At 40.5% G+C, this 14,785-nt stretch overlaps 1 protein-coding gene across 2 annotated transcripts in view; it reads left to right on the plus strand.

Moving 5' to 3' along the window:
• The window catches only part of SYNPO2 (synaptopodin 2), a 123,449-nt gene that overhangs the window by 14,836 nt on the left and 93,828 nt on the right, over positions 1-14,785 (plus strand). The window contains exon 1 of one of the 2 annotated variants that reach the window (XM_038399217.2): positions 13,500-13,703. The exons of the other annotated variant lie outside the window; for it this stretch is intronic. Coding sequence (XP_038255145.1) covers positions 13,548-13,703 — 156 coding nt within the window. The 5' untranslated portion in view covers positions 13,500-13,547. Of the gene's footprint in view, positions 1-13,499; positions 13,704-14,785 lie in introns of those variants that run through there. 2 annotated transcript variants of the gene reach the window in all.

The raw sequence follows: 14,785 nt of genomic DNA on the forward strand, positions 1-14,785 counted from the left end.
CCTGTATTAAGCAGCGAGGACCAGTTCCTCCCAGTCCCTTGCTGCTGCCCACTTCCCCTCTCTTATAGGCTTTTTCCAGACTCAACTTCTCCTCTCAGTAGTCTTTCTAGGAACCATCCTCTCCTTTGAGCTGCAGCCTTCTTATCTCCCAGCTGTTGCTGGCCCAGCAATTAGCTGTAGCTGAGGAGATAGCAAGCGTACCTATTAACCCCTTAGTGGCTGTGGAAGAAAGGGGTCTATACTTGGTATAACTGTGTCCACACTGGCAGACTGTTCCACTAAAGTGGTTTCAGATTGACACAGTTAAAGCAGTACATAAACTGTGTGCTGACCAGCCCTCAGAACCAGTTCATAGTAAAGATCCTGCTGTCAAAGCCTTTAGGAGCATCACTGGTCAGAAGTGAGACCTATTTGCATGCATGCCTTGCTAAGGGTTAGACCACTCTAGGGAATGTCCAAGGTGAAATCCATTTGCCATTATACAGCCTGTGTAAATGAACTGTGTGTGTGAGAGAGGATGGATGCTCCCTTCTCCCATCCAGGTCACTCCACTACTGTGTCCTCTTTTACCCCTGTGGCAGCACTATCACAGATCCATGCCCCAATACCTTAAAATGCTTTTGCAGTAGGTCTTGGAAGATCAGTATTATAATGGAGGTGCGACTCCCTGTAGTGACTTCCTGCAGCCAACTGCCTGTTTAGCAGAACCATGCTGGTCCCACTGGGTTCAGAATCTTTCATGCCTTCAGAAGGGTCAGACGTAGGGATTATTCTCTATACAGATTCCTGGGTTCCTGAATGGAAAAATGGAACAAGAAAAATAGATTTGAAAAGCAACATAATTTCCCTTTGATTCAGTGACACAGATGTACTTCCCAAAAGACTGGTCCTAGGGTAGACCCTCAGGCGCCAGCTTCCAGGGAGCACCAAACTGTTATACGGCTCTGCTGATTGGCCAGCCATTTTGGGATGGGGGAGAGGTTGATCCACTGCTAAAGTGAGGAAGGGAGGGAAGCTGAAAACATTTTCCATCCGGCCGACAAAACGGCTGGGGCTTCTCCTGACTTCCCATGCGTGCTTGAAGGGATGTTTTTTGTATGGGTTTGTGCCTTAAGTCACACTCACACTGAAATAGTATGAATCACGTTAATTCTGTAGAGCAACTATAAGAAGACTGTTCAATAAGGATTAGAGAACTGAGGTCAAAGAGGGTTGAGTATAAGTGGGAGACACAAGCTGTAGAGAAGAATTCCCTAGTTACACATAGCTACTTTATTAATGAACATATCCAGGTTTTTAATAGAAAGATAAGTTTCAGGGCAAAATAATGGAGAAAGGGAAACTGAGCTCTGACTTTTCATTTTAATTTATTTTTGTGTATAAAAGCAATGATTTGTGACTTTTTAAAGGCTATCCAGTTCTTAACATGAGTAATTCCTAGGGAAACTTGAGAGGGTACTCACAGTTGCTACAACACAAAATGTCAAAATGGCCCTTCCTCCCAGAATTAGATCAGTTAAAGTGCGGCCAGCAAAGACATAGCCATTATCTTAGACAACATGAGTCAGATTGTCTTTTTTTCAGGGGAAGAAAAGCAGCACATTAGATGACATTCCTGTTTTGTTGCTCACAGTGCTCTCAGTCACAAAATGACTTCGTTATTATTATCATCAGTGACACCAATTCTTTAAACGATAACTTACCATAATGGAATTTTGAGCTGTGTAGGACAAATAGCTGTGTCTTTAAAAAGATAACCTGAAGTAGAGCCAAAAAAGCACATGCAATAACCATTGACTTCAAGTGGTATGGTTCACATGCATCCTGCAGCAGAATTTGACCAATATTTTCATGAACTAATTCAATACTATCCACGTGAGTATTTTTGTATTTGTTGGTTTTGTTCCTGTGCATGATTTCCTGTTCTTAATCTTAGCTCAATCCCTTCAAAAGATGCCTAGTGCTGGGACCCACTATGTCACAGATCACAGCAGACACTCATTCTGATATTATCCTCCATGACTAATGTGATGTCAATGTCAGACACTTCCTCTGGATTATTTTTCTTTTCACTAAGGGCTTCTGAAAAAGGCACAGTGTATGTGAGTGAAGGAATAGATGGAGTGAATTCCATTTCCTGTTCTCTTTGTATCTCATTTCTTTGAGCTTGTATTTGACCTTACTCTGGGAGTGGGTGCAGATCTAGCGGGAAATATTACACTGATGATTTTTGTTTTTATAGCTGCCACTTCCTTAATCTCCATGAGCACAAGTATTTGTAAATTGCTCCTTTTAACTCTGTAGAAACTAAAATGTTCTGTTTTCTTATGTAGGCAAGCTATGCTTGCTCTTAAAATAAACTGTGAGGATCTAGCACTATTTTGGAAACTGTCCATAGTGAAGTTTCTTTAACTCAATGGCTGCAACAATAGCTGAAGAGTCTACAAAATAATCAAAACAATAATAGAAACACCAAATGAAAAGGAAAGTCCATCTTTTATATTAATATAACTAAATATCAGGGGTGGCCAAACCATGGCTTGCGAGGCAAATGCAACTCTTTTACACTTTAAAGTGCGGCTCGTGGATTCCCCCCAGACCTCCCCCATTCTCCACCTACCAGACTGGGGGGAGCTCGGGACCTCCGCCTCACAGTGGGGTGGTGGGCAGGGGTTTCTGCCAAGCAGGAAGGGGGGTATCAGGGCTTCAGCCCTGTAAGGCATTCCTGCTGGGGCTTGGGGCTTCAGCAGGAGCAGGCTGAACCCCAAACCCCAGCCAGCGCCTCCCACGGTGCTGAAGTCCCAAGCTGCAGCAAGTATGCCCCAGCTCTCAAACGTCTGAAGATTGCCATATGCAGCTCAGAGAGTCAGTAAGTTTCTCCACCCCTGCTATATATGCCAAAAGCTTGCTACAGGGGTGAAGTATTTTGAATGGCAAGTAGGTATTTTAGGGGGATAGGCTAATCTGTTTGAACCGTGTGAGTTATTAAATTAAATCTGTAAAATGGTAGTTATTTCATGTCATCTTATATATTCCAGATGTTTGTCATCATCATGTTCAATATTTTGCTTTTGTTAATTTTAGAAAATGCTTTAGACTAGTTATCACTTTTGCAGCTGGAGTATGATTTGAACAATATACAAATTTATTCCCTGTAGCATTTCTACATGTTCTTCCTTCCTTCTATTTCTATTGCTCTCTTTTCTTTCATACCAAAATTATGAACACAAGCTGAACATTTAAAATTCCAGTGTTTATTTATTATAGTAAGACTAGATGCAATGGGGCATCTCTCTCCCCTATGTATCGCCCCTGAAGTCAATGGAACTTCACCAGAAGAGTTTCTTGGCATATTTTCTCCAGTTAGAAAAATATATGTATGATAGGAACAAAGGGAGGTTACTGGATGTTATGGTTATGATGCAACAATGAAACCTGAGCCAACTATGAACAGCATATTACCCTTCAGAGATGTAGTTATCTTATAGCAGATGTCAAATATTTGACATCCATAAATATATAAAAGTCAGTGATGATTCCATAACAACAAAAATTCAGAGGAGTGTTTAAGGAAGTTAGGCATCTAACTACCTTGGAGGATCTGGGCCTAAATGGCTCACAAAACTTTGTCCCATTAGTAGCCTGAATTATCCAATTACCCACCCAAGAGCCTAATCCTGTAAGGAAGGCATAATTTAGTCATAACTTTGGAAAGGCCCTGTGGAGTCTGACTTCTAAGAGTGACTGACTGCTTCTTTGTCTTCTATGTTTTCCTAAGTGTTGTAAAAAAAACAACATGACATGGTGTAGTATTATCTTTTTGTTTTTGTTTTTTAAAATGAGGTCGTTTGTACATGCTCAGGTCCAGTTACAGAAGGTGTGGGAAAGTAACTTTCACACTACCTCCAAAGTACTCTGGTAAACCACCTCTTTTCTGAGAAGGAGAGATTAGGGGAGTGGCTAAGTCTGAGCATTTGTTAGCTGTGACAATACTGTTGGTAAATGATGGAGACATCTTTTGTATCCATTACAAGTTGATATCTAGATTGATGCAGCAGTTAGATCGCTGAACAAGGGCAGCAAGGTGTTGCAGTCCACTCTCCCCAGTCTTTTCATTGTGCATTCCTACACCTGTTTGACCATCTGCTTTGCTGCTCCACAGTTACACTCTGAGGACTGGACTAAGACAAATTTCTGTTTTGTGGCAGCACTTTGGGAGTTCCTGACAGCAGCCTGTTAAACCTAGTCCAGAAACTGCCTCCCAGGTTACAAACAGGTGGATGTAAATTAGGGCTTCTGAACTTCATCAGTGTGCTTGTCTCTGTACCTCAGAGTTGCTGTGACTCTGAGAGGATGTGGCAGTAGACACAGTAGGGATGACCGCTTTCTCATGGCATCCCCTGTGAGTAGTGCCAAGCAAAATGAAAGTAGACACAGGTTTTGATTCTAAGCAACAATCAGCCCAAATGAAGGCCCGTGGTTGCCTGCCATGCTGTATTGTTTGTCCCATCCATCCCATTGTTGTAGTATCTATAGGGATGGGCTATTGTCCACCATGGGATGCAATGAGGAGTAAAACCTCATTTCATTTAGTACTATGTTTTCATAAAGATGCATTGTGTTATACTCCTAAAACTGGCAACTATGCAACTACCTTAAACCATATCACTTTGTGATCTCGTAAGCATTGCAAGGTCTCTCTGCCATGGGAAAGCTGAAGTGCTGCAGAAATTAATGTTATTCATACAGTAGGTGGCACTGTTTCTGCTGAGTTAGTACTGACCCAGTGTCCCCACATGGTGCCAGAAAGAACTGCGCTGCTAGAGGTGCTATATTTCAGGTGAAATATAAAACTGATGTCCTGACTATTCTTGGTCATTTGCTTTTATTTATTTATTTTTGCAATGGTTGGGCTATTAATCTTTGTGTCCCAGCCAAATGCCAACTTTGCAACTACATTAAATTCTCCCTATTGTTTAAGTTTATCTCCTACAAACCATGTTTTACAGTGCTGCAGTTAGAGTGGCTGCATTTCAATAGTGTGTGAAGTGGTGCCTACATATAGGGGCTGTGTATACGCCTCTAGCACAGCACTGTGAAATCCAGGACCGAATCTGGCCCAGTCAGTAAAGCACTTTGGAATCATTCAGGAGTAATGGAACCATATAACTGTATGGAAATTATTATGGGAGGAAGGTAACTAAATAAAACCCTGTCAAGTTACTAATCGAAAAAAATACTTCAGATTCTCACATTCTGGAACTAATGTAAGAGTTGTTAAAAATGGCTAAACTAATTTTTTTTTTGGCTTTTTCCCAAAATGACATAGCTCCCTGGATTTGCTTATAAATTCAACTTTTAAACTTTGTGACTAGTGTAACCTTTGTAATTCAACAACGTTCCCCCTGATGTTTTGATTAATTTACTTTAATTATATAGAACTCTACTGTAGCTCCTTTGGTAATATAAATCCATGTTACAAAGAATTGTGTTACCTCAACCTCTCAATTAACCAATAGTGCCAGTGGTTTGTTGCTAGATTGGTGGGAATATTACTTGAAAAATCCATCTTTAGTTCTGTAGTATTAAAGAACCACCAGTTCATGTTTAATTAAATTTTTAGTAAGTTTGTAACAGAGTTTCTTCTATCAATCCTTATTACAGATCATCTTTAAATAGAATGTACAATAAAATATTTAAATATATATGCATAAATACCCCCATTATAGGATTAAAATTAATATCAAGATAAAATCCTGTTTTTCACTACAAGAACCAGGTGTTAAGAAAGCTTGAATGTAGCATTGTAGTATTGCAACTCTTGTGGTTTTATCGTGAATATTGTGGTATTTGCAATTTTCTTTAAAGCCACAGCTACTGGAATCAGGTTATCTGCAAATTGCAGCTCTCATTTTAAAAAAACAGTAAGTTTCTAGTCCTCCTAGTAGCCGAGAAAAACTTGAAAGTGTGAACTCCATGTGATGCTATACGAGGTGGCAAAGAAAAAGAACCCCAAAATGTATTAGTTTTTAAATATCTTTTTAAAGGCAGTTTCATGACTTTTCAGGGCCCGGTCCATGGTTTTCAAATGCTTAGGGTTGGCAATACTGTTGTTGCACTCTTCACCATCACTATGGGCAGACAAAAGAACAAAACTTCCAATACTATCAGTTTTCCGTAGACTAGTTTTCTGACTTTATAGGTCTGTGGGGAAAATCCCTACTCAGTTCTTAAGGTGCTGCAAGAGAGCAAGAACTCTGCTTTATTGTGTGTCTGACTTCAGCTGGCTGTGCACAATAAAAGCTTCCCAGTACTCTACTCAGATTCACTGTCCTTAAAGGCACAAGCCCTAACACCAGTGCCACATTGCCTGTCCACATTTTCTCACCTCCTTGGACAGGACAGCCAAACAGATAGATGAGAGGAGGGAGAGCCTGGTATCTGGGCCAACACATGTTTTTTTCCACAGGAGGGAAGGAGGAAGGGAAAGTAGATCCAACCCTGAGTTGCTAGCACTTTCTGCTCCCTTATCTCCAACCTCTGCTCCTAGGAAAGGGGTATTGGCTCATCTTACTGTCTCTTCCTCCTACCCTGAAATGATAGTTAGCTTCTTAGAGGAGTGGGGAAGGCAGGACTGGAGCAGAGCTAAGCAGAAATATTTTTCACAGAAATAGAGGGAGTAGAAAGAACCCAGCAACTCATAGCTGATTCTCCTCTCTATTCTACTCCCTCCACTCCTGTGAAAAGCCTGTCATCCCAACTGTTCCCTCCCTCTCTAAGGAAAACCCATAGTCAACAACGCGCTGGGCCCTTGAGGAAGATCCTGCCTGGGATGCTCTAGCAGGCTTTATGGAAGGGGTCCCATGTCCTGGCTTCTAAGGTTTTGGAGCTAACCCCTCAACAACACCGGTCCAGCAGGTGGGAAGGAGGGTCAAGAAATCCCCAAGGCTGGGATAGGGCAATATTGACGCCACCAGCCTTTTCCATTCCTGGCCTGGGAAAGTATGTGAGGAGGCTTTTGGGAAAAGAGGAGGGCAGAGGAATTAAAATGAGGTGAGGGGCTCTGATGAGAAATGCGTGCATGGGTGGGGGAGAAACTGAATTAATAGGTGAGAGCAAAGCCAAATTAACTGGTCTGTGTGTGATGGGGCCAAAAAGTAACGGGGGGGGGGGGAAAGGTATAAAATGAAGTGGCTGGTATGTAGTGTGGGAAGGCAGAATTAATTGGCTTGTATGTGGTGAGGCAGTACTAATAGATAAGCCTAGTAGGCAGGATACTAATTGGTCAGTGTGTAGTGGGGAGCAGTATTTTTTGGTCACTGAACGGTACAGCTCATCACAAGATGTTTTTTGCCCCCTGCAAAAACTTACAATAAAAATGAAACAAGGGTCTTATCTCCACATATAGGTCGTTCACAGCACACTGCGGTCTGAATATCTTCCACAAGCCACAGACTAACTATGTGAACCCTGTTCATGCACATTAACAGTTTGCTAATGTGCTTTGATCTATTTTTGAAACTGGACTGAATCAAAGCACATTAATGAACTGTTAATGCATATGAGCAGGGTCCACATGGATAGTTGGTCCACGGCAGGAGAGTGAAGGGTAGATGCAAATCCCAGCTTGCCATGAACTAAGTGTTTAGACAAACCCAAAGTTCATTTTCTCTGGAAAAAAATGACTTTTTAATACAAAAAGTTTTTGGCAAAACACCAGAAATGTTTCAGGGTTTTCTTTTTCGGCAAAGAAGTTGAAACTCTTCATGGAAAGCAGACACATTTTGTGAAAAAAATTGTTTAGTTAAAAACCCAATTTTCCCTGGAAACATTTGACAGAAATTTTTCAACCAGCTCTAGTGCATGGTGTTGACAGTAAGATTTTTTTTCTAAATTTGTGAGAGGAAACATTGTTTTGGGGCAAGAAAGGATGCAGGAGTGGGTGAAGGATGGAAAGATGTACAAAGCAGTCTCTTCTTCTTGCCCCTCACTGTCTTAATCGCTTACCTAAACTCCACTGTCCTCCAAATCCATTCCCTCTCCTTGTCCAGACTCTCACTATGTTTCCACACCCCATGGCCATTTTCTACCCCATTTTATAATACGAAAGTGGGTAAGATCAATGAGGGTTAAGGGGCAATGGTGTAGAGGGATACAGCACATATAACCTCACCCCATGCAGGAGAGGAGCCAATGAGCTTTGCAACACCTGCTCTTCTCTTCAGGGGAAGAGGAACCAGGGTGCCCTTCAATTCCCATTTGCACCCAGAGGGTGTGGTACCAGGGTGTCCTGATCCCATCTGGAGCCTCTAGGCATTACTGGAATACAATTTCATTAAAAATAATTGCACGATGGAAAAGATAATGTTGTCGTTAAACCTAGTCCTGTGCTATCAGGGGTTCTATTGCACAATAAGGCATTTTAACCTTCTGCCCCTCAATTCCCCCATCTGAAAATGGAGAAAATAGTTTCCTACTTCTCAGATTCATTAATGTTGCAAAGCACTCAGCTCCTGCAATGGATTTCCTATAAGAAAGCAACATATTTTTAATGGCTAAGTCCACCCCTATATGGTATTGCTTAGGCAAAGTTAGGAAAGCAGAATATTATTTATTAGTAGCAAAGTTATAAGTACAGTAGTTACAAACACCAGAGTTATGAACTGACCAGTCAACCATCACCTCATTTGGAACCACAAGTACGCAATCAGGCAGCGGCAGAGACACAACCCACCGCAACAAAAAAAAATGCAAATAAAGTACAGTACTGTGTTAAATGTAAACTACTAAAAAAAGGCAAAAGCAGCATTTTTCTTCTGCATAGTAGTTTCAAAGCTGTATTAAGTCAATGTTCAGTTGTAAACTTTTGAAAGAACAACCATAATGTTTTGTTCAGAGTTACGAACAACCTCCATTCCTGAGTTTGAACAGTTTGAAATAATCGCAGTTAGCGATGAACATAGAGGCACATTAACCCAATTAAATACATACTACACTTATATGGTGAGAAGTTAAAATTACATCTATTGTGATACACTGTGGTCTCCATCACAATAACTGTCAGAAAGTTACCACACAGTAGTATGAAATAACACAGTAACTTCCCTCCATGCCAAGGACTGGAAACTGCTGTGGTATCTGAGATACTATGGTGTGATAACTTTTGCCAGAAGTTAATCCTTTAATAGCCATTGCTGCGGTGCTTTAACTGGTGGCCACATATTATTAAACAATTTTCACTACACCATACAGATTGCTTGTTTAAAACACTGAATAAAATAAAATTAAACAAAACTTCCAAGCTGTGATGTTGATAAATGCACTAAACAAGGTGTTCTCTTGAAATTTCACATGTGTAACTTGTACAGTATCTATGCATGTATGTACATACACTTTAAAGCAACATATTAAACAAAGAACTATAGTTATGCATGTTTTTGTAATCCAAATAAAGTAGGTAGTGTTTTTATAACTATCAAGTCTTGGGTTATGGAGAATGTCTTCAAATAGAAATGGAAAGAGTTTTATCACTACAAACAGGTCTAATTCCCATAAAAGGAAGTTGTTTCTTTTTTCTTCTGCTTCTCTGGAGAACTGGCTACAAAGTGGGAATTGTTATGGTATGACTCATTTGCAGAGCACAGCTACAGAATAGAGAGTTCAGATAGGATTTTAATAAGATAGAGCCAGATTAGATTCTGTATTGAGCATGACGGTGGTAAATTTTAAAGAAGAAAATTTTATAGATTATAATTTTTCTCTAAGACAAAACTGATCTAACTTTAACTCTAGTCTTAGTTTTACTTACCAAAATTCTATTCTGACAGGCAGGGCAGCTGGAACAATTTGTATTGTGGGGGTGCTGAGAGTCAGTGAACCAAAGTGTAAACCCTGCATATAATGGAAACCACGTCAAGTCAGGGGGTGCTGCTGCACCCCCAGGACTCCTAGTTTCAGCATGTATGCTCACAGGCAAATTCTCATTGCATTGCTCTGCTCTGTCAGAGTTAGTGTTGGGATTCTATAGCTGGCAGTATAAAGCATTAAGTTCCAAAAGAGAAGAAAAAAATACAAATACAATATATTCAGGAACAAAATAGCTCACTCAGCTCTGCCTAGATATTGCAACACTTTTTCTGTACTTCATACACTTTAGCTTCCTTGGAACCCCTACAAAACCTAAACAGGATGGGTCAAATTCCAATCTTTTCTTTTTCTACAGAAACAAAGTAATTTCATTCTAAATTACATAAACCATACAAACCAGCATGCTGTATCAAACAAGTGCTACATTAAAATACATTTGTCATTTTCTCCCCAGCAGATTTCTCGCCTGCTGTAATAGCCAGGGCATAGGCAGTCAAGCCAATAATGTCCGCTGGGCTGGGGTCAAAGGGAGGAGTCGAGATTAGTTACCAAGTTGAGTCAGGAAACTGTTACCAACATCAAGCTCCACCAGGGTCAAAGGCAGATCAAAAGACAAGGTCTATATCAGTAACAAACCAGAGTCTGCATTTTTGCTCTGAGGGCTCAGGGGACCCACTTTCTGGTATAAATAGTTGGTGTGGACCAATCAGGCAGCTGGAGCATTCTGTCATTCTGGCCTCTTCAGGCAGTACTTCCTACAATGCATAACCATCCAGTAATTGTCAGCTAGTGCTGTGGCTGGCTCCCCAGCAGTAGTGTAGAGCACTCAGTCTCTTAGGAACCTGCAACCCAGGGTTCTAGACCTGTGGGTCCTTACACCTGCTGGCTAATTGACATGGTGGTAAAATTAATCAGCAGTCACCAGAACTTCCTCTCCAGTAGGGCTTCCTCAGGCATCACCAGAGCAGCTATAGTGGTAGAAGCTTTGGTAAGATTTTTTCCCTAAAATTCTCTAATATAAACAAAGCCTATATGACCAAGTCTCCCAAATGGCATCACATTGCTTCCCCATTTTTGTTGTCTGGCCATTGGCAGCCTATCAGGGTCAGCTGGGACAGTGGCACAGGGCAGAACTTCTTAACTCTTCAATACAGCTCAGTATTATACTACAGAAACTGCTGGCATAGCATGGTGTGACTCTAAAGAGACATTAACATATATTTCAGCTTACTTCAGTGTGTCATCCAAGATGAGAGTCTGATCAGAAAGAAGACAGGTGATGAAAAGGGAACAGGGTTCCTTGGCTTTTCAGATACTATATTAGATTTTACTGGGACAGAATTTTGTGTCTGAACTCAGGTCAGAATACTTAGCAAAGTCAGAGACAAATTCTAATTTTCATTAGCGCAACCCCAGTAATACTCTAATTCTTCAGTGGGAAAAGGGAGAATTTGGCCCTAAGGATCATGAGATTGAGTCCTAATAGGACTCATGTTTATCCCTATTAGGAATGCATATGGGAAGTGTGTGTGTACTATATTTTAATTTATATATATTATATATATAATTATAAGGTGAGTGAGGTAATATTTTTTGGACCAAGCTCTGTTGAGCAAGAGACAAGCTTCAAGTTTGTTTCTTTCACCAACAGAAGTTGGTGCAATAAAATATATTACCTCACCCACCTTCTCTCTCTTTTTTTAAGGTGCAATACCCAGAATTGGGAGGGAGCATGCTAACTTGTATCTGAAGTACATCATGCCAGCCAGCTGAGAAGTGGAATTTATCTAACTTTGACATTAGCTGTTTGCTTATTTCCATTCAACCAAGAGGTGTTTGTGTACAGTACATTGAATCTGAACAGCAATGGTTTTTTACATATTCCTCTCTTAAAATACCTGAATGTTCAGATAATATATGCATGCAATAGGCCAGGAGGTTGTGATAATGAGCCCAGTTATAGATCTGCTAAACGGTTTATAAAAGCTCTTGGATAAAAATATCTATTTAAAGTGAGAGATTAGAGGGGCAAAAATCCTTATCTTGGAGTGTGTTTGCCAAGACTCTGTAGAAGCCATCTGGAAAGAAGTACAATACACTGAAAAAAACCATTTTGTATTAAAGTTAAAGAACCTCCCAAGGAAGTAAGAACTGATGGCATAAGTCTGTTGGGTCATAACTGGTCAGTTTCTCACTGTACAATCAAAACAAATCTCTACTCTGTAAACATTTTGCAATTACTTCGTTTTAAACAAAGTTCATAATTTTAAATGTTCCTTCTCAGTCCCACACAAAAAGATAGGTATATCTGTAAGTTTTTTAATTGCTTTTTCACAGTGCGTATATACTGTGGAGAAGTTTACTATATTTATCACATCTTAAGACATACCTATTTATATCATTAAATATTCAGCAGCTGCAATGTTTTAATTTTGTTGTGAACATATGTATCTAATATTGGCCATGTGGATCAATTAATGTCTCCTAAAGCATCAGTGGGATGATTTACAAAAAAAATAGTTTTTCTTTGATTTAGCATTAAGGAATTTTCCCCTCCAGTGTTCCCTCTGGGCTTGATCCAATTTACCCTGAAGTCAAGTAGAAAGGACTCTACAGATTTCAATGGGAGTTGGATCAAGCCTGCTCTGTGCACATTTAGAAAGCTGGAATGAACAATATTCTGTTAAAATCATCCTGCGCCCAGCTTCCCACTCTTTCAAAGATTACAGGAAAATGTTGGACATTTTGAATTTTCATTATTTTAACACACTAGAATCATTCTGAGGACAATTGCAATATGATGCAGTTGTATTTGTCTTTAAGGCTAAATTGGAATAACAAAATTCCTTCACATACCAGGTTTGATATACTCAGAATGTTCTAACCAAACAAATCTCATGTATGTTTGTATCAAGCTCAGAAATATTCTAATTTTTGGGAGCCCAGGGATCAAACAAAGTCAAGATTGCACTTTCTACAGTATATCTGACACAGGTCTAGAGCATAAACTCTTGATCATTTTTGAGTCTAGGATCCACAAAATGCCCCAAGAGTTCCATCCACGACCTATGACATCCCACAGTCTTTTATGGATGCATAGAATTGAGGGATTTGAGTCCTGGGATATTTTTTTTTGTCCATTTTGTAGGTTGCAGTTCAAAAATATGTGGCGGGTGGGGAATGGTTTTAAGAGAGAGGAGACTGGTGCTTCTGCTGAAGGAAGAGCTTATGTGGTTGGGGGATTGGTGTCTGGGGGTTGGAATGGAGTGGTGCTGTTGGGGAGAGTAGGGTTGTGAGGTGTGGGGAGCTTCTCCTTTCTCCTACTTTGCGTGCTCAGTGTCCACCTCCATAGCAGTGGAAGTGCTATTCCAAAGGGTTTTAAAGGTGGATCTGCAGTCCCTGGAAGGCCTGTGCCAGAGCTGACAGCTGAGGAGTTGGGAGAAGAGAGGAGGTAGTTCATTTTAATTCAATGAGACTTCATTGATATAACAAGCTAGACATGGGTTGCCAAAGTGTAAGAAAAAGACAAATTCTCATGTCTGTCAGAGGTGGGTAGCACCCAACCAGGATAGGGCTACACTCTGTTTGGGTCTGATCCCCTGTGTCCATTTGTCATTACTGTCCATTCCTCATCCAGTGGCAGACTGCCACATAGCACAGAGCCATCTCTGCCAAGAGAGATGGAGGAAGGAGTAGCAGGAGAAGGAAGAAGATGGAGCCAGCTATTCCTTCCCTCCTCTGCCATGGACTCCTGTTGGCTCCTAGTAGCTACAAGGTTTGCTGCTCTCTTCCAGAGGGGTGAGACCTCACAGCTTGCTTTTGGGATGCACCCAATGGTAAGAACTATTGTTCTAGAAGACAGTCTGATGATTTAACAAAATTCATGGTCTAAAATTCCTCTTAGATAGCTAGTTTCACTAGAGCTGAATTTGGCCCCACGAACCTACCCCAACTGTTCCACATTCAAAAATCAATGCTGGCTGAGTTGCAAATGTGTGAAGGTGATTGTTGAAGTATTTGTTTTATTTATTTAGAGATCTTTCCCCATTTAAATGGAAGCATCTTGAAATGATTAGTTGTCCTGTCACTTATAGGGTTTAATCTGCAAAGGAATAGTTTATGCATTCCTCAGTCAACAAATACTTGATTGAAATGTATAACCACCATTGCAATTTATCCCTTTTAATAAATAGATATCTATACAATTGAGTGCAGTCCAAGAGGTACAGTACTGCATTTCAGATCAGTGGCTGTGGTATATATAAAGCACACATATACACATACTATCCATACCTCTTTTGTATCACAGTGGAACTTGTAAGCAGGTATGTAACAGACCATATTGTCTCCCCACTCTGAGTCACACCAGAAACCACTCAGATTCCCTTCTTTTACTGTCCACCCCATGCTATTCAAGTCCCCTCCACCAACAATTTGCAATACAACAATTCTAATACCTATGACCCTATTGCTTTCAGCCCACATTCATCCTGGCTGGCTGGTTGGTCCTTCCTTCCTTCCTTGCAATCACTTTCAGTCTAGGCACTGCTAGTCCTATCCTCCCTCTTCTAACATTTCCTTCCTACCTTTTGTCAATTTAGTCAGCTGATGAGCCAATCAGCTACTTAACTCTTCCAGCTTCCCCATCTGATTTGCTAATTCCCCCCAAGTTGCTCAATCAGCCATTGTTAGGGAAACTAATTGAGGCCTCAGTGATCAGAGTGCTGACCCATCTGTTAGGCCTCAGCACTCTGTCACAAAGTATCATTTGAGAGACATAAAATATTTTGATAATGAAAACAGAAGAAAGTGGCATATGCTGAAATGATTCATCACTCATTTTGACTAATCGAGGACCCAATATAATGTTACACAGAGAAAATCCTAGCATCCATTACTGTTTCTTGAAAAGTATCCT

This window comes from Dermochelys coriacea, chromosome 4 (assembly GCF_009764565.3).
Source record: "Dermochelys coriacea isolate rDerCor1 chromosome 4, rDerCor1.pri.v4, whole genome shotgun sequence".
Taxonomy (NCBI): domain Eukaryota; kingdom Metazoa; phylum Chordata; order Testudines; family Dermochelyidae; genus Dermochelys; species Dermochelys coriacea.